This window comes from Castanea sativa, chromosome 11 (assembly GCF_040712315.1).
Source record: "Castanea sativa cultivar Marrone di Chiusa Pesio chromosome 11, ASM4071231v1".
In the NCBI taxonomy this organism is placed as follows: domain Eukaryota; kingdom Viridiplantae; phylum Streptophyta; class Magnoliopsida; order Fagales; family Fagaceae; genus Castanea; species Castanea sativa.
Window position 1 is genome coordinate 56,968,060 of NC_134023.1, and position 20,367 is coordinate 56,988,426.

The 20,367-nt window shown below is 33.8% G+C and overlaps 1 protein-coding gene across 4 annotated transcripts; it reads left to right on the forward strand.

The window, feature by feature from the left end:
* The first annotated feature begins 10,954 nt into the window (after positions 1-10,954).
* On the forward strand, positions 10,955-18,954 carry LOC142615327 (65-kDa microtubule-associated protein 5). 4 transcript variants are annotated; one of them, XM_075788067.1, is made up of 11 exons: positions 10,955-11,155; positions 12,361-12,564; positions 12,777-13,022; positions 13,124-13,339; positions 14,235-14,390; positions 14,469-14,640; positions 15,434-15,585; positions 16,481-16,568; positions 17,735-17,808; positions 17,883-17,957; positions 18,622-18,954. In XM_075788067.1, the coding sequence occupies exons 1-11, from the start codon at positions 11,087-11,089 to the stop codon at positions 18,877-18,879; spliced, it is 1,710 nt and encodes a 569-aa protein (XP_075644182.1). In that variant the 5' UTR covers positions 10,955-11,086; the 3' UTR covers positions 18,880-18,954. The 4 variants fall into 4 exon arrangements, with proteins under 4 accessions (XP_075644182.1, XP_075644183.1, XP_075644184.1 ...); XM_075788068.1 differs by having other exon boundaries at positions 14,469-14,628; XM_075788069.1 differs by having other exon boundaries at positions 12,782-13,022.
* The last annotated feature ends 1,413 nt before the right edge of the window (positions 18,955-20,367 follow it).

Consider the following 20,367-nt stretch of genomic DNA (forward strand, 5'->3'; position numbering starts at 1 on the left):
TGCGTTCTGTCCAAATCCATTATATGTGGCAAGGAAACATTTGTCCTTGTCAACATTTGTTTCCTTTTGTCTTTTTGGATTGAGGAGAGTGGAGATCAATTTCGATCTTTTGACTCAACTGGTAAAAGCTTTTTCATGTGGTTCAAATAAAATGATGAAGCTTTTTCATGTAGCTCAAATAAACGATCTCGATTCCGGTCTCGTCAAAATTATGTATAACTAATATCGGTTATTATAACGTTAAAGGTTGACTGAATGGTTCTTAAGATCTCGTGAAATTATGGGTTTGAAATCTAATAATTCAGTGTGTGTGATCTTAATATCTATTTAAAAATTACTTATTTTTAGTAACTTATTTGTATAATATTATTTTTAAACTAAATTATTAGTCAAAAGTTTTGTAATTCAAGATCTTGAGGTTACCTTCAAGAGATTTCTTTCTAATAATTCGATTTGTGTGGAACGGGAGATTGCACATTCTCAAAAGAATAATCAGATACTCAAAAGAGGTCTAAATAAACTTGTTTGTCAAACAAAAAAAATAAGGTCATTATAGTTTTTTGGGTGTATGTTTAAAAATTAATTATTTTTAGTAATTTATCTGCATAATATTATTTTAAGTTAAATATTAGATAAAAGTCTTGTAATTTCACTGGTTGACAGTCAATGACTTCTAAAATTTTTATAAACAGTAACTTTGTTTTTGTATTTTCTGAAGAATCGGTATAAAGAATTGTTGAAAGTATACCATTGATCCTTTAAATTTTAAGTGAAGTATATGTATTAATATTATCAATAAATACACCACTTTAGAGTTCAAAAAATAATATTAATAATACCATTTTGTTCTCTTTTTTAGATATGTAAATAGCGGGGAGGTGAAAGTGGGGTACCAGTGTACCACTTTGTTATCTTTTTTGTCACGTTATATGTGATCATTGGATGATTCATCATAAATTATGCAAAACTCTATAACACAACTAGCAGTACTATTTTGACTAATGTTTGTGTTGGTGATGTTTGAATAATTTTTATTATACACCATTAATTCTATGTACTTTTTTTGTTTTGTTTTGTTTTGCTGAATCATTACTATGTACTTAACTCAAAATAGTTGCTTCCCTCAAATTAAGTGTATGTACTTAACCATCTTATTAGCTAGGTTCAAATGATAGGATTAAAAACTCTTCATTATATATGAAAATATACCAAAAACAAAGAAAATTCAAAAATGGAATATTCCTTTTCATATAAAATGGAGGAAACATAACTTAATTGCAATGGTGGTACAAGTACAAACGTTTAATACATTTGTTAGCATAAAAATGTGCATGACAAGTCAAGATCACAATCCAATCTTATACTTGTGATTGGTTGGTGGCTTTAGAAGACAAAGCACGGGCTTTTGATATATGTGATCTGTGAAGTGACTCTTTGCTACCACTAGCCTTTGGTCTTTTGACTTTCATCCCCACAATTTGTTCGTTTCTCTTCTCTGCCACATGATTCTCAAATGGTAGATAAGGCTGTGTGGCTAGAGCTTTCCTCTCCTTGATCAAATGAGAGACTTTACATGTTACACACGTCTTCTTATACACACATTTGCAAGCGCATGAAAATTGCATAAAAATGTGACTTAAAGTTATAATTTTTCACATTTTTAGTATAATTTTTTAGTGTGTCGATGCATGCAACAAGTAGTATATAATAAACACTATATTTGATAAGGTTGAGTTGTCAACTTTTCCAAGCTAGGGGGATAAAAATGAAGAAAACGCATGTTACGCGCACCTTATTGGAAGATCTAGCCAAAGAAGGTGATAATCGTGCAAATTCATTCTCATGGTTCGATCCTTCCAAGTAAAACACGGTGTGTTTGAATTTTAATTACTTTTACGCAAGAAAGGAGGACCTCTCCCAAGTATATGTAAATGTGTGTAATAAATAGTAGGTAATAAACACTAGTATTTGTGTATGTCTTGCGCACATTCATGGTGTATACTATTTCAAAGGAGGGCCATCAAGAATAATAGAAATGGAATATAGACGAGGTTGGATGGGCAAGAAGTTAAGAAATGGACTGCATATGGACAATAACTACAGTCGGCGGCTAAGTGTCGGCACCTACATCCTAGCTTCTACAACTACTCTTTTTTTCTTTTTTTCTTTTTTTCTTTTTTCCTTTTTTCTTCTTTTTTTTGTTGAAGTTTATCTTTTGGCTTACATTAAACTAACTAACCCCAAAAAAAAAAAAAAAAATTATTATTTTGTTTGTAATAACTAAAAAATAATCTACCAAAAAAGCAAATATGTCAAATTAATTATGGTGAAGAGTCTTGCACTTTAACTTGATACATTTTGGTATTTTCAAAACATTCACGGTTTGTTATCAAAAAAAAAAATTTACGGTTTAACTTACCCTCTCATATTGTAACGGTTGTATTATTCACAAAAAATTAAAAAAAATCACTATTAAATAATATGTAATTCAAATATTACTACCTTCAACTCGGTTGATTGAGAATCATTTATTCTCTATGTTGTACACTTTTTCTTCATTCAAGAAATGTATAGTTAATTTTGAATTGAAATAATAAATAGTAATGTACGTGAGAGGTATGTATAAAAATGACCTAAAAATAGTAATGTATACTAGACTTTTTGGGTAGTTTGTTTATTGCACAAAAATTAAAATGAATAGTTGACCCATATCCATGAAGAAATTCGATCAATATCTATCACACATTCCTCTTGTATAAATGTAGATAATAATTATTTTATGCAATTTTGTTGTGAATGATTTTTTTGTGTTTAGATATATTTTCTATTACATTTATTTAATAGAGTCTCATTGAGAGCATAATTAAAAATGATTTAAAAAGTGTATAGTTTTATTTTTTTATTTTTTGGATTTAAATTAAAAACCAGCTCAAATTTTAGAGGAATTGTTTTAATAAGTGGAACGTGGACATTTGATGTAAACATGACTCCTATGAATCAACTTTTATGAGTTTCTCAAAAAAAAAAAAAAACTTTTATGATATGGCTCCTTGTACTTAAAACTTTACAAAAAAATAAAGCAAGAAAGAAAGGTGTATTACAATATTTCTCACACACTCCGACATTCACGTCATTAGCCACAATGTACGGTTTTGTTAACAATTGTCATCAAGCGTTTGACATCCCCCAATTTTGTTACATTTTCAAATGCCACAAAATTACATAGTTGGTAAATATGATTGAGTGCTAAGAAATTTCTTATTTGTAAACTTTGTGCTTTTGTTTTTGGGTACAAACTTGCTGATATTAATGGTGGGAAAAGGTCTTTCTTTAAACTTATTTAAAAATAAATCCTTCAAACTTCTCATATATCCTTTGATTAAATGTAAATTTTGAAAATTTAATCGTTGGATTTCATGTTTTTATTATATTCTCCATACTTGCGAAATTTCAAGAAAATATAAAATCAATAATTATGTCATCAATAATATATTTAAATTTCAAATTTTTATGGTTAAAAATTATGCATAAAAATAAGTTTATTGATTAAATAGTAAATAACACCAAATTTGAATGAAATTTGATATGTATGTCAAGAACATAAAGAACATGCAATCCAATAGTTAGATTTTCAAAATTCACATTCAATAAAAAGATATAGACGAAGTTTGAAGGATTGTTTCTCCCAAAAAATGTGAGTTTCTATACTACCCATCACATGATCCAAAGATTTTGGTTTCCGAAAGTGTTCACTCATTGTTAACTATTGACTTTTGGGTGTATGATCGATTAGTATCTTTTGACAAGTAGTTGGATCTAATCAGTTTTAGGGATGTAATGCAATGGCAATGAGGAGTGGACTTTTGATGTGTGGTTGGATCTAATCGATTTCAGGGATGTTATGTGGTGGCAGCGAAGAGTGAATCTTGAGGAATAATGGAGATTTTTATACATTAATCAAACTTTATGGAGATCTTTAGATCTTTGTTCCCATTTATTTATATAATAATAGGTGAAGCTGAAAGAAAATCCAATTAGATTTCAATTGTAATCTCAATTTTGCGCCACATGGTTTTTTTTTTTTTTTTTGTCAAGTGAGTTAATTAGATTCTCAATTTTGCACCATATGTCCTATCTAAACTTTTAAAAAATTTGTGCCAAAATAACACCTAATACAAAAACCAATAAGACCTCAAAAATAACCTAAACAAGAACATTTCACTTGGACACTTCTATGTAGACTCTCTCTCTCTCTCTCTCTCTCTCTCTCTCTCTCTCTCTCTCTCAATATAATCTCAACCCCTAACCACTTGCTACCATAAACAACTCTTAACAACACATCGGCAACCCCCCAACGCACAACAAAGAGATCTGTGAGTAAATTTGCAGCCCTTTTTCTATTCATATTCATTGACTTATGAAACATTGTCAATTCCTTTTCTCACATTTTTTTTTATAGTTAACAATTCTTTTGCTTCATAACTAACCATTGAATTTAACAATATCAATATTCAAATTTATAAATGAAACTTAAATCCCGTATGAGGATTAAAAATAAGCAACCATACGAATTTGAAAAATATGGCTTTTGGAAACAATACTTCATTATAATGCTATTTGGAGATCTTATTTATTATTAATTTTGTTGTTGTCATATGCCTTTTTTGTTTTGGGTTGCATCTCAATAATAAACAAAGCTAGTAATCCAATTATTTGTGATAAGAATATAAGGGTATGATTGGGCAAGACCAGTAGTTCTTTTTCTTCCAAATCCAATGTACATGACTTGATTTTTGGAGACACTAAGTTGAAAGTGGTATTTCTTGAATTTTTTCATATTGAATGAGATAAGATCTATAATGAAAAAAATATATAGTTGAATTTAGTTATACAATTAGTAACAATGACCAAACTTTAATGCAAGTTTTTTATACAATTAGGTAGATGAGATTTATCAATTAAAAATTTAAAATATATTTAGTTTCTCAATAGGTAAATTTAGAGAGATAGTATTTACTTAGATCCAATATGGGGGATGGCACTCAAGAGCGGTAAATATTCATCAATAGCTAAAATATAAAATTCCATATGAGTGTTGTTACTTGTCTTTGAAAAGATCATATCCAAAAACAAACAAACCAAAAAAATAGGAAAATTATAAATTCACCCCATTTTTCAGAGAAATTTGTTTAGTTTATGAGCTTTTATAATAGGTTTTTTTTTTTTTTTTTCATAGTTTGTAATGCTCTTCAAAGTATATACTTAGTTATGTGTGACTTTTAATGAAGCTAAGCATTGCTAGAAACAATGGTATCATATAGCAGAAAATATGGTGGAACAAATGGAAGCTCTCAACGAAAGCTATTTATTTGTCTTAATTCATGAGTGAATTTTGGTTTGGAAGATTCACATATGAATGAATTTGGAAATACTTTAAAGTTTGATTTGTGAGCCAGAGGATATTAGTGGGTGCATGTTATTTGATAATTGTATCTTTGACCTTAGGCTTCACAAATCAAATGTACATAATTTAACCTTGACTCTTGAGGTATTGTCATTGTCCATAGTTCAAGGCAAGCTCTGAGTTTTAAATTTTTGAAGACAAAACTTTTTCTTCTGAATGTTGTCATTCATGGTCATTTCTTGTCATGTTGAACTTGATATCAGAATCATGTATGAAGCATAGCTCCTACATGCACCCATGGAATGTGGCTTATAGTGTAGCTTATTCGCCTTCTCAAAAAAAGTGAATATTAAGGTCCCTATTCGAGTGGAAGCCAAAACTTTTTTGTGGGCAGTGGAATTAGCAGGTCAAAAGTAGCTTTAGAATGTGGTAATTGAGGGTAATTCCAAAATTTGAGCTGAGGTAGTGACCAATAGATCCAAATTAGTGCACTAAAGAACTGTTAATTTTGTTGTTGAAGTCAGATTGCTATATGCAAGATTTGACTGGCTGGAGTTTAATTGGGTGTATAAGAAATTAAAAAATGCTAACAAAGCTACACATCTTAGCAAGATGGTCTTCGTCAAACTCTTTTCCAAGTTATTTTGGCAAAGGGATTGGTCCCTTAGGAAATGTTGTCTTGGCATGACTAATTCTATTTTGATGTTTATTATTCTAAATGTTAATTTCAATTTGTTTTTTTAATTCATAATCAATAAGCAAATAATTTATATATATATATATATATATATGTATATGTATATAATTGTGATTATTTTTAAATGTACTATGCATATGCACGGGGTTACACACTAGTTCTTTATAATTTGCATCATCTCCATTCCCCTCCAGAGTTTTCTATTGAAATTCAACGTGGGAAACTCAAAATTCGTCTAGATGGGAATATGTTATAAGGATTTAATCTGCCATTGACTAGCATAGGCTTCGAAACTAGTTAAAACTTAAAACTCATTGGGTTTATTTGAGTTAGCGGACATGTTAGTTTTTGTGAGTGTATGGACAAATATTCTTCTTATCTATATCACTAAATATTATAAAAATTGACAGTTAAAATAGCTTTAGGGGAAAGTTTCAAATGACACTATCTTAATTCTTAATGACTAAAATTAATCGAGTTTAAGGTTTTTGGATTGGAATTTTGGCCAATCCATTGTTAACCAAAGAAAAAATAAAAATTCCTTAAGGTCATGGAAATGCCAAAATCTCTCTTCTATTTTTATTACAACACTTAGATACATAAAATACCTATGTTATTTTTCAAAATAGACAAAGACCAAAAACAACATTGGCAACAGTAGTAAAAAGAGACATGTCAATTAAAAAAGAAATAGAGAATATGACTTCAATAAAATAGAATGGAGAAAAAAATACACGTAACTAACTTTAAGTGATTGGTTGAGAATTCATAATCAATTTTTAAAAAATTTAGAACTAAACTTTTGTTGTTGTTGTTGTTCTTGACACTTTAATCCTTTGCAATTTTGATTTATATATGTTTATTAACAAATTAGTCAAAATACATAATGTGGGGTCTTGGGCTTCAGCTGAAAGCGTGGGACTTTGGCCAAGATCGTGAGTAGTCCAAATCCGAGAAGGAATATCTCCTCGGATAAGCTAAACATAGATCGGGTATAGATCCTAATGATCAAAGTGACCTTCTAGGAAGTTCTAATGATAGGGACGAGCATCATGAACGTACAAGAGGGATAAGGAGTCAAAAATATCTAAGGGAAAGCTGCTACACTGCATTGAATGCTCTGTAGCTAACTTTCTGACCACATTTACGTGGAAAAGACCCCTGAACAGTGCTACCTCGGCAACCACAACTCACAGAAGACCAAAAAGGGTGTCTGATGGGACAAGCACTTAAGTGGTGGCTCAAAAGATCAACAAGTGTAGGATTAAAATCATCTCAAAGGAACTACATAATAGAGGAGGCCCTTCATGAAAAGGGGGATGGAAAAAGAAGAGGAGAAAGCACTGTAGCTATCTCAACAACTCCTATAACTATTGTCATCCAATATATACTAGAATAGAGCTCCTCGGACTGTGCCGAGGATAAACTTTCTCGCACAAACCGGGTTCAATTCTTGTTGGCTCATCATCCAAAACCATATTAACTGTTATCCATGCACTTAAGCCTAGCTCTTTGACCCACTCTCTACAAATTTATTGTACTGGTTTCACTGGGTCAAAATCCCTTACATTTTGGGCTTGGTCTGAAAATCATGTCTCTACAATTGGCGCTGTCTGTGGGGAGAGCTTGTGTGATAGTGAGTGCAACGGTTAAATATGATAGGATCAGGCCCCCATCAGCAGGAGTCCTTGGGGAAAGCCATTATGGTGGCCAGTTTACTATGTGAGCAAGTCACTACATGAGGCACACATAGTTGTTGTCCTAACTTAGCTTCCGCTCAGGTTTATACTACGAAGTGTGGATTATACGGGGAGGATTGCTGAATGGGGCTTCTGACATCATGTACATGCCTTGTACCTCTGTTAAGGGCCAGGTCCTCGTGAATCTGGTGGCTGAGTTTGCTGAACCTCCATTAGAGGAAGTGGCAGCAACATATGAGCAATTCAAAGGGGCTCTGTGGCAGGGCTAGTTCTTGAAGGTATATATTGATATCTTCTAATCTTTTGAAGTGGTTAAACAGAACCTTAGTTATGTCGGGTCCTCAGACCTCCTGCTTTGGGGAAATTAATACACACTAGCATCTTTTAAAGTGGTTAAACATAACCTTAGCTATGCCAGGTCCTCGGACCTCCTGCTTTGGGGAAATTAACACACACTGGCATCTTTTGAAGTGGTTAAACAGAACCTTAGCTATGTCGGGTCCTCGGACCTCCTATTTTGGAGAAATTAACACACACTGACATTTTTAAAAGTGGTTAAACAGAACCTTAGCTATGTCGGGTCCTCAAACTTCCTGCTTTGGGGAAATTAACACACACTGACATCTTTTGAAATGGTTAAATAGAACCTTAGCTATGCCGGGTCCTCAGACCTCTTGCTTTGAGGAAATTAACATACACTAGCATCTTTAGAAGTAGTTAAACAGAACCTTAACTATGCCGGGTCCTTAGACCTCCTACTTTGGGAAAATTAACAAATACTGGCATCTTTTGAAGTAATTAAACAAAACCTTAGCTATGCCAGGTCCTCGGACCTCTTGCTTTGGAGAAATTAATACACACTGGCATCTTTTGAAGTGGTTAAACAGAACCTTAGCTATGCTGGGTCCTCAGACCTCCTGCTTTGGGGAAATTAACACACACTGACATCTTTAGAAGTGGTTAAACAGAACCTTAGCTATGCCGGGTCCTCAGACCTCCTGCTTTGGAGAAATTAACACACACTGACGTCTTTAGAAGTAGTTAAACAGAACCTTAGCTATGTCGGGTCCTCAAACCTCCTGCTTTGGGGAAATTAACACATACTGGTAACTTTCAAAGTGTTTAAACTATAACTCAATCATGCCTCGGTCCTCGGACCAAATGATGTGGGAAAGTTAACACTCCATGACATCTCTCTTTCAAAGTGTTTAAACTATAACTCAATCATGTCTCGGTCATTGGACTAGATGATGTGGGAAAGTTAACACTCCTTGACAAATTTCAAAGTGTTTAAACTATAACTCAATCATGCCTCAGTCCTCGGACCAGATGATGTGGGAAAGTTAACACTCCATGACATCTTTCTTCAAGTGTTTAAACTATAACTCGATCATGCCTTGGTCCTCGGACCAGATGATGTGGGAAAGTTAACACTCCATGACATCTCTCTTTCAAAGTGTTTAAACTATAACTCAATCATACCTCGGTCCTCGGACCAGATGATATGGGAAAGTTAACACTCCATGACATCTCTCTTCAAGTGTTTAAACTATAGCTCGATCATGCCTCGGTCCTCGGACCAGATGATGTGGGAAAGTTAACACTCCATGACAACTTTCAAAGTGTTCAAACGGAACCTTAGTTATGCATGGCTCCTCGAATCACATACTTTGGGGAATTAACATTCCATGATATCTATTTGTTTCTCACTAAGTGTAAAGACAGGCCCAAGATTATAACCAAATCCTTAGATTGGTAGCTCTGAAAGGAGCAATTTACAGTACAAATATAGGGCGCGTGAAACGACACTCCCCCGTGTGTAACTTAAAGGATCAAATCAGAATTAACTCTTAAGAATTCAAAACCCAACTTTTTTCCTCGTATGAGAGGAAAAAACTGGAGTTTTGAGGGGCTATTATGGGGTCTTGGGCTTCGGCTGAGAGCGTGGGGCTTTGGCCGAGATCGTGAGTAGTCCGAATCCGAGGAGGAATATCTCCTCATATAAGCTAAACGCAGATCGGGTATAAATCCTAATGATCAAAGTGACCTTCTAGGAAGTTCTAATGATAGGGACGAGCATCATGAACGTACAAGAGGGATAAGGACTCAAAAATATCTAAGGGAAAGCTGCTACACCGCATTGAATGCCCTGTAGCTAACTTTCTGACCACATTTATGTAGAAAAGACCCCTAAACAGTGCTACCTCGGCAACCACAACTCACAGAAGGCCAGAAAGGGTGTCTGATGGGACAAGCACTCAAGTGGTGGCTCAAAAGATCAACAAGTGTAGGACTAAGATCATCTTAAAGGAACTACATAATAGAGGAGGCCCTTCATAAAAAGGAGGATGGAAAAAGGAGAGAAGAAAGCACTGTAGCTATCTCAACAACTCCTGTAACCATTGTCATCCAATATATACTAGAACAGATCTTTTATATATAGAAAATAAAATAACACCATTTTTCATTATTTAAAAATTGACAAAATTTAGTTACAAAATTGGTTGTAACCTAAGGCTACAATCTTATTTAATATATTTTTATTGAAGGTGAATTTTGACAAATCCACCGTTGGATTACATTTTCTTCTTATATCCTTTATACTTGCAAAATTTTTATAAAATTAAAGATCAATTGTTTAAATTACAAGATTTTGTAGTTTCAAATTATGCATAAAATGTAAGCTTATAGATCATATAGTAAGTAATATCCTATTGACACAAAATTTGATACGTGTATTAAGAACATGCAATTCAACAATTAGATTTTTAAAATATATAATAATTTAAACGATATTAAATAAAGTTATAATCTTAGATTACAACCAATTTTATAACAAAATTTTGTCATTTTAAAAATAAAATGTGATAGTCAGATTAAAATGAAATTAGACTTAAAATTGACATATTAAAACTGAGAATCGGCCTATTTTCCGGTTCTTTAATAATTTCGACTTTTAAAATCATGATAGATTTTTTAATATATTTATATATTTCTGTGAAAGAGTTTCTTTTGGAAAAAAAAAAAAAAAAAAAATTCAAAAGTAGGAAAAGTTGGCGCCAAAAACAAGACAAATCAAAAACCCGTACATTCATTCCCCTTTCCAAAAGAGAGAATATTTAGTATTTAACGCTTACCATATATATGCCTCTGGGTCTGGGGATTTCCATTTTCTCGTAACGCTCGCTTCTTCTTCTTCTTCTTCAGTTCTTCCTCCTAGGGCTTCGCACTCTCTCTCTCTCTCTCTCTCTCTCTCTCTCACTGTTTCTGCAAGCTCTTGTGGAAATGACCACTATGCCCTCCACTATCTCTCCTTCTCGCACCACTTGCGCTTCTCTCCTCCACGAATTGCAGGTTCTCTCTCTCTCTCTCTCTCCCATCGCTTACTGTTTCATAGTTACTGTGAGTTTTTCCGCTTAAGTTGCGTTTGGTTGCTGAGAAAATGGGAACTGAAAGCGAACTGTTTCTTAATTCTTATGTGTGAAAATCTTTTTTTTTTTTGGTTGGTAATGCTAAGAAAATGAGAAACTTAGTTGAACTAATTGTCAACGTGATTTCACTTTTTTAGGGTATGAAAATCAGAAATGGAAAAAAAAAAAGCCTTAATTTTTTTTTTTTGGTTTTAGTATAATTTCTAGGTTTTTTCGTTGTTGTTTGGATTCGATTTTTCTTTCCAATTTGACTGAGAATGTTGTACTTAACTTTGTTAATTGCAAAGAATTGGACTTTCTTTTCATTAAAAGTTCAATTATTTTCTCTAAAAAAAAAAGTTTTTTTTTTTTTTTTAATGTTCATACATTTCGTCTACTAATAGTATCAAGTACCTTGGTATGGATAGCAATCAATTTGTGGAATTGAAATTTGGGGCATCCACCCAATTTCATGAGGGGCACTATTAAGAATTAACCACTATAAGTGAAACATCGGTTTTGTACTTGTTATGTTCATTGAGTGTTTCAATTATAGTAATTTAATTTTTGAAAAAAAAAAAAGAATATTCGTTTTTGGTGATTTTGGGGTGTAGGGGGTTGGAGTCTAGGAAGCACAAATACTTCGTTTAGGTGCTATTCCTGTGTCGTATTGTTGTCCTATTTATGTCGTACTGGTGTCGTATCGTGTCTACTATATTATAATTTTTTAGAAATTGCTTGTATCACCGTGTCGTATTATACCCGTGTCCGTACTTCCTAGGTTGGAGTGTTTGTTAACTAGCTTTAGTAGTACAATGAGCTAGATTTACGCTAATCAATGTCATTTTAATACATGTGTAATCTTTTTGCATATGGTTCTTTTTTTGTCATCCAGATGTTATGGGATGAAATTGGAGAGATTTCATGAAGGGCTCTGTTAACCACTTAGTGGGATTGTATCAGTTCAGTTCTCTGAGTGTGAATTATAGTAATTTTTTTTTTTGGGTTTTAAATTAGGCTATGTGGGTGGTGGGGTTGCAGGTTTGGTTAAACAGCTTATTATTACAATGATCTAAATTTGTGTTAATCTGGGTCATTTTGCTTCATGTGCAATCTTTTTACATGGGTTTTTTTTTTTTGGTCATCTAGATAATATGGAATGAAATTGGCGAGAGTGACAGCGAAAGGGATAAGATGCTTCTGCAACTTGAGCAAGAGTGCCTTGACATTTACCGAAAGAAGGTTGAAAAAACAAGAAAGTACAAGGCTGACTTGCATCAGTCATTGGTTGAGTCTGAAGCTGAAATCGCCAATATTGTCTCTGCCCTTGGGGAGCATGCCTCCTTTTCACGGGTTTGCTTCTTTTACATGATTAATTTCTTGTTGCTTCAAAAGTCCTATTGTTGTACAGAATATGCATTTCTCTATTGTGTTTTCATTTCCTGACAATGGCCTTACTATTTGCTGCATGCGTTCTTATGACCTTTCTATATATATCTTTGCTCTATAATACATATTCTTGCATGTTATTTATTGAGTTGGTCCTTTTTGAACTATTTGGAAAGGGAAGGGGCACTCTTAAGGAGCAAATATCTGCCATAAAACCTACTTTGGAGGAGTTAAGGTCAAAGAAGCAAGAAAGAATCAAGGAATTTTCAGAAATCCAGTCACAGATTGTTCATATCTGTGCTGAAATATCAGGACATGGTCAATCTAACAGTTCTTCTGATCCACAAGTTAACGAATGTGATCTCACAGTGAAGAAGTTGGGGGAGCTTAAGTCACACCTTCAGGAACTTCAGAACGAAAAGGTACCTTTGATAGTAGTGATTTGGAGTTTAAATTTGTATCATGAGAGTAATTGAACATCCCATTTCACTTGTGTTTATCTCCCCTTTTGTTTAATTTGCAGATTTTCCGATTACAAAAGGTCAATAGCCATGTTAATACTATCCGGGAGCTAGCAGTTGTGATGTCAATTGATTTTTCTAAGACACTTGATGAGGTGCACCCAAGTTTGAGTGATCCTTCAGGTCATCAATCAAAGAACATCAGCAATGATACCCTTGCTAGATTAACGGGTGTGATCCACTCACTAAAGCAGGAGAAACAACAAAGGCTACAAAAGGTGACCTAATGATGGATCTCACTCTGTGTGTCTATTATCAATATATGTGTGAGTGAGTGTAATACGTGCATGTATATATGTGGGTGCTTCCATGTGTGAATGTGCTTGTGTTTATTGTGTGTGAAGCGAGCATATAAATTTGATCTAGTTGTATTTGGAATATAACATTTAGGCAATTTTTAATTCAGTTCATGTTTGTAAGAGATTGGGTAAGGAAGAGATGTTAATAATGGGTCTTAGTGAATAGAGATATTATTTCCTAGCAAGAGGCAGCCAACAGTTTTGAACCAAATGACATCTCCTTCACCTAGAAACAAGGGGTGAGATGTGAAGGGGTGAGGTCATGGCTTCAGTGAGTTGTGCTTACTTAACAGAAAAACAAAATGTATCATTTTTTTTTGGGGGGGGGGGGGGGGGGGGAGGGGGTGGTGTTGACATGGGAAATGCCAAAGAGGTTTGAAATCCCTCTCCTTCCCCACTCCCTAGGTGGTGTGGAGTCAATGAGGTCTTTGTGATTTAAGGAGGCTTCTATACCATAGACTGGTGTAATTCATCCTTGAAAAAAAGAGGGGCAGATAGGCTATGTGGAGCCAGCCCTAAAAGGTTAGCCTGAAATTCTATTAAGTTGAATTGAGAGTGACATTATGAGATGTGTCAAAAGATTTACTTTTGTGTGTAAGATTTATTTTGTGATTTTTCTTAATTGCATTTCATTTTCGAAAGTATATTGCATGATCAGAACTACTGTTCTCTCTCTCTCTCTCTCCCCTTGATAATATGCTTAGGGCTTGAGTCCTGTGCAATTATAAGGGTCTTGCATATTTCATGCTGTGATGTATTATATTCAGAAGTTTACTCAAAAGTTCTTTCTCTTAATAATGTTGTTTTACCGTAGCTGAAAGATCTTGGGAGGACACTGACTGATCTATGGAATCTCATGGACACACCAGTTGATGAGCAAAAACGATTTGGACATGTAATTAGCCTAATTTCTTCCTCAGTTGATGAGGTGTCAAGGCAAGGATGCCTTGCTCTGGATGTCATTGAACAGGTAATCCTAGTGTCTTTACTTTTCTTAGAATATTTCAGACACTATGTTGTAGTTTTAGTGATGTTATATCTGATTCAGACTGAGATAGAAGTTGCGCAATTGAATGTCCTGAAATCTGGAAAGATGAAGGAGTTGGTGTTTAAGAGGCAAAATGAGCTGGAGCAGATCTACAGAGGGGTTCATATGGATGTAGATAGTGATGCAGCACGACAGATTCTGACCAACCTGATAGATTCTGGTTCACCTATCTGTCTTTTTCCTTTTTATAATAATTTCTAGATTTAAAACTATGTTTGCATGTTAGAGTCCTATTATATAGCCTTTTCTGTTTTGGTTTTTGATGCTTTTGCTTGTAATTTTTAATCCATCTTTCTACAAACATGTGCTTTGCTTTTTCTTAAATATTAGTTTCCTTTTAAATTGTCGTATCGATTTTGTCAATGGGCTCTAGCTCACAAGGCATCTTTTCTTTCTCTAAAAACAAGGTGGTGGGTAAGGTCGATGGTTCAAGACCCACTGGGTGCACGTGTAATTATCTATAAAAAATGTCGTATTTGTTTTTGTTCTTTATTTATTTTTTTAGTGGTAGAATAGATTCTGTACTATTTTTCATGCATTCTTTTGTTCTTGCCTTTTGGGCTTCTTATGGAACTCTTTTTTAATTTTATTTCATAGTTTCATGCCTTTGAATTCTATCTTTGATAAATATACGTTTCCTAATTTGCAATCACTATTATATGTGTGAGGCAGAATTTTTTTTTCGATTAATATTTGCTTTTTAATGGTTAGGTTATCCAAATTTAGAAAAAGAGATATGAATGAAGAGGAATAACTAATCATTTTGTTTTCAATGTCTTATGTCATCATTCTTTTATTACTTTTGATGTTAAAGGGTATTTGTTTATTTCTTTCATCCATGCATTTAAACTGTGTTTGAGGACCCTTTTTCCTTATACTTACATCAGCTGTTAAATAGCGGATTTAGTAAGATAGAAATTGTTCTAGAATGGCTGTGATTGTTGTGCTTACACATGCCTGCACAGGTAATGTGGATCTGTCGGATCTTCTTTCAAGTATGGATGATCAGATTGTAAAAGCCAAAGAGCAAGCTGTAAGCAGGAAGGATATATTGGACAAGGTAGAGAAATGGAGATACGCAACTGACGAGGAGAATTGGCTTGAAGAATATGAAAGGGTAAAATTATCTGGAAATTTAGTAGTTCTATAAAATGCCAATTCTCTTTTCTCATGGGTAATGATGATATCTTACTTATGCTAGTTAAAGGCATTGCCTAGGTTCCATTAAGGTGCCTTTAAGGCTCTGAGGTGAGATGCCTTTATAAAGGTGCTTGCCTTTAGAGCCTAGGTGAGCAAGGCAAGCGCCTTAAATAAATAGTGGAAATTATGTAATTTGTAGAAAAAAATGGCAAATATGTACTTTCGATGAAGTTAGTTAGGATGAGCTGGCCCTCACAAACCCTTTAAACTCAGATAAAAAGGTCATACTTGGTGCATAAAGCTCCCAATATCTGCCTCTTGACTCTCTTTCATCTTTTTCTTTTTCCCTTTCTCTCCCTCTTGTCTCCTTATTTCCTCATCAATTTGGAACTTTCTTTTTTTAAATTTAAAGTTCTAGGCAAATCCCCTCTCATCAATTAGGAGAGGGGATTGGTAATTTGCTAAGTCATGAATTCTAGGCAAATCCATCACCTTGTGAGGCAGATATATTTTTCCAAGGTTGGTAGTCTCTTACTATTATATGCGGGTAGTGTATTTGTAATACTGGCAAGCAGAGGCCAAATATTGTCCCATCAGAAAACCAATGGAATGCACTTAGCATTCTTGAGGGTTTGGATATATAGGTTAGGGTTCATGTTGTTTATGAGAATGCTAGTTAGTGACAGATTAAATCCAGGAACCATTTGGCTCTTTCTCAAGTTCATGCTGATACATGATGTTATCGAAGTAAATTGATAAAAGAGGTGAGCTGTATGTACAGTTTTAAAGTGCAAGGAAAGTAGGAAACCATCTCATGCACTACTGTTGATTTATCATTTATTTCCATTTACATATTCCTTTTCATTGTACAGGATGAAAATCGATATAGTGCTGGAAGAGGAGCACACAAAAATCTGAAACGTGCTGAGAAAGCACGTAATTTGGTTGGCAAAATACCAGGTGAGCTTGTAATTATTATTAATATCTGTAATTAGGTTACAAATTGTTGTAATTACTTTTAGATTATGTCTTCAATGGTCAGTGTAAAGAAGAATTAACATTCACACTTATGCACAGAAACAAACTTAAAAACTAATTTTTTCACCCAAAATTTTCTAAATGCTTATCTTATTTTAAGGGATTAAAGTTGAGTTTGAAGTTGGCTGTTATAAATGTCTTTTGTTGGAATTGGGAATCAGTACATCTTCACCTTTAGATCTATTTTTTTATTCATTGATGAGATGAATTTTACAGTTTATTTCTGCATTTTTTTCTTCTTTTCCTTTTTGGGCGTTCTTTTATATACATTTGTGTGCTAGGATTGTGCTCCTTGCACTTTTTTTTAATGAAATTATTTTACTTGTAAAAAAAGGTAGTGAATAATTTTTTGTTTGTTTTCCTTGTAATCTCTATATGATTAAAGGACAGTGGTAATTGCTTCTAAATTTACATGGGTAGTGAGGGTAGTTGTTTTTTTGTCACCTCACATATCATGTCCACCTTTAGAAAAGTAGTGTATGCCTGTTCTAGATTCTACAAGCTTATTAGTTCCTAGTTCACAATTTTTTTTAATGAACGCTTTAGAATCTTGTATGTTATCATTGAACAGCTCTAAAAGAGAATTAATGGGTTGGGTTCAACACTATTCATCAAGCATGCTAAGGAATTCTCTCCTTTTAAGAGACTTTGACCCCAGTTTATCACCAATAGGCATTATTGAAGTGCCTAAACAAATTATTGGTGTGATCCTTGTGACCATGTGTGACTCACTGTTGGGGAAAAATAGTCAATTCTGACAGTGAAGCTCAAAAGTGAGAACATTATGTAGCAATGTATATACACTGAGATGGGCAAGTTTAAGAATATATATGAACACAACATGATTATGATATGCTTAACAGTTAAGGAATACAGTATTGGAACAAGACGTACTATATTGTATCATACAGTGCCTTTATTGCTTGATTTATAGAATTCGTAAGGATTCTTATTTTAGGGACTAAAATTTCGGGTGGAGACTGCATTCACTCTTCTACTTAATTTCTTTATTAAGTTTATGTCATTTATTTTGATATTTACCTTTAAGATTTGAACTGTCATGAACATTCGCCACCTTTTTTTACTAGCTGTTGTCGACAATTTGATTGCCAAAGTAAAAGCTTGGGAGGCAGAGAAAGGAATCCCTTTCTTATATGACAAGGTGACTTACCATCTAGTTTATTGTTCAAGTGAGTTTAAGGTTGTTATAGTCCCAACACTAACTTCAAATTTCAGGTTCCCATCTTAAGTAGCTTGGAAGAATATATTGTGCTACGCCAGGAGAGAGAAGAGGAAAGGCGTAAATCTCGGGTATGCTTATAGCTTGTATACGTTCATTTATCTCCTTTCTGTTGACATGTGTATATTATGACAGTTTTCTCTATGAACTTTCTAGGTCGCCTTAATTTTGAGGTGCCTATCATGGAGATGATCCGTGTATTTGACCTATTTTTAACCCAATAACCTTAACGAATATGACTACCATCTGGGAAAAGTTAACACTTCCCCCAAAAAAAAAAAAAAAGTGGCGAAATCAGATGCTCAATAATTACACACTCATCTTACAATTTTGACACTAACAGTGGAATCCATCCATTGCCAGTCTATGCTACATTTACAAAATTTTGGTTAAATACTACCAAATTGTTGTCATCAGAGGGTTCTTCAATGTGATAGGTGCAATGTGTAACCTTACATTGGACAGATGTCTTGTTAACTGTGTTACATGGACTTAGTATGGGTGTCTGTGTGGTGCCGGTGCATTCAAGTTCGATTTGTTTGCTTTTCAAAGAACTACCTCCATTTTGTAGTGTTTGATAGCCATATATCCATTTTTTGTTGTGTTGAAAATGTGTATGGAGGGGTCAAGATGAAGGGTATTGATATTACAGCTTGTTAAGGATGCCAATCCTTGACACTGTATACGTTCCATAATCACAGTTTCATTGTTAAAAATATTTTAATATGCTTGCAGGAGCAGAAACGGCTGCAAGAGCAACTTGCTGCAGAACAAGAGGCACTTTTTGGGTCAAGGCCCACACCAAAGAAGCCTCTGGGTCAAAACACCAGCATTAACACCATGGCTGGAACACCGCTTGGTCGTCGCATGTCAACTGCTTCAGGCCGCCCTGGAATATCAGCTGGAAAGGAACGTAGAGAGAGTGTCAGGAACATAATTCCTGTAAATTACGTTGCTCTTCCAAAGGATGATTCAGTATCTCGGGGCAGTTAGGCCACTCGTTTTTTTTTTTCCTGATTGTAAATGAGTCTCTTTCCTTAATGCATGACCTCATTTTAAGTTCTCTTATTTTCTGTACCTAACATTAGAAAAGCAGTTTATGTTTTTTCTTTTCTTTTCTCATATGATAAAGTACAAAATTGGATCAGTCAGAATAAAAACATGCTAATGCCTTTGGTGAAAGTTCAATAAGTATTTGGCATTGCATGCAAGTAGATGTGAATTTCATGCTCTTTGCTAGTTCCGTGTAGACCATATAGGAGCCAGTATCATATAAGATAATTTATTTGGTTGAAATTTTCATACATGAGGAAATTCCTTTTCCAGAAAAACTTTATATGGAGCTTTTACAGAATCTATCAGTTGGGCATTCCTAGATGAAACCTAGTACAACTACTGCCCAAGAATGATTGTCTGCTATCTGGCCAAAATTGGAGAATTCATTCACTCATTTGGGCCAACAAGTCAAAAGCCCAACTCGGTTCAAAATTCTATAATGTGCTAGGCCATATTACTCTCGTTTTTTTTTTTGGATGAGAATACTCGAATTTTTCGATATACACTAGAAAGGTTATAATATACTAATATAGTACAGAATGATTTGAAAATGACTATGGATTTTCAGCAATAATAATGAGAAAAAATTCAACTAGTAACATTATTATTGCCGAAAACCCATAGTCAGAAAGTCTCTAGAATTCTAAGGAAAGAGAAAAAGAGAGATTCATGAAATTATTTCAAGAATATCATGGAGCAGAAAATATTGAAGGCAAGGGATTACTATTATTTATGTGTAGTGTTTGAATTTGAAAGCAGAGGTTCCCTTGCTTATTATTATTTTTTTACCTCTAACAATGTAAAGTAACCTTCTTGTGCATAATCATGCTACCTACCTCCATTAGTTCATATACTATGGTCTTGAGTCTTGACAAAGTATGAAATCCGACAAGTGAAAAACTGATATCCGACAAGGCTGTTTGCCCAGAAATAGCCTTCACACATTTTTTGCTCAACGTGTCTCTTGAAAATGATCTGTTTAAATTTTTTTTTTTTTTTGATTCTTGATCATATATGCCTTAATAGTTAATACGACAGAAAATATAGTTAATTTATGCATTTGTGATATTTTGGAAGAGAAAGAGGTTACTTAGTACAAAATACTAATTCTGACCTAATTTACAATTACTTGGAGATGATTTCCTTGTTGATTTTAAAATTTTTTTTTATTGTAAATCAATTTGAAGTTGAAATAAGCGAATTTCTCATATAAAGTTTATGAATGGAGGCATTGACACTCGAATTAGAATAAATCATATCATCAAGCCAAAGATGACAAGGGACACACTTGACCAATTGACATGGTGATGTCCTTTTCTAGAGCTGTATGATGGTAAGTTGTAAATATGTCTCTTTTTTTTAAATGAGGGAAATTCTTAGTGCCGTCAAAAAGAAAAAGAAAAAGTGAGGTTCTTAGAAAAAAAA

Excerpts from the sequence above, each read along its gene's own strand:
- LOC142615327 (XM_075788067.1), top strand. The coding sequence starts at position 11,087 with ATGACCACTATGCCCTCCACTATCTCTCCTTCTCGCACCACTTGCGCT. Across the intron at positions 14,641-15,433 it reads AGATTCTGGTTCACCTATCT|GTAATGTGGATCTGTCGGAT; the intron begins GTCTTTTTCCTT and ends ATGCCTGCACAG. Across the intron at positions 17,958-18,621 it reads AGGAAAGGCGTAAATCTCGG|GAGCAGAAACGGCTGCAAGA; the intron begins GTATGCTTATAG and ends ATATGCTTGCAG.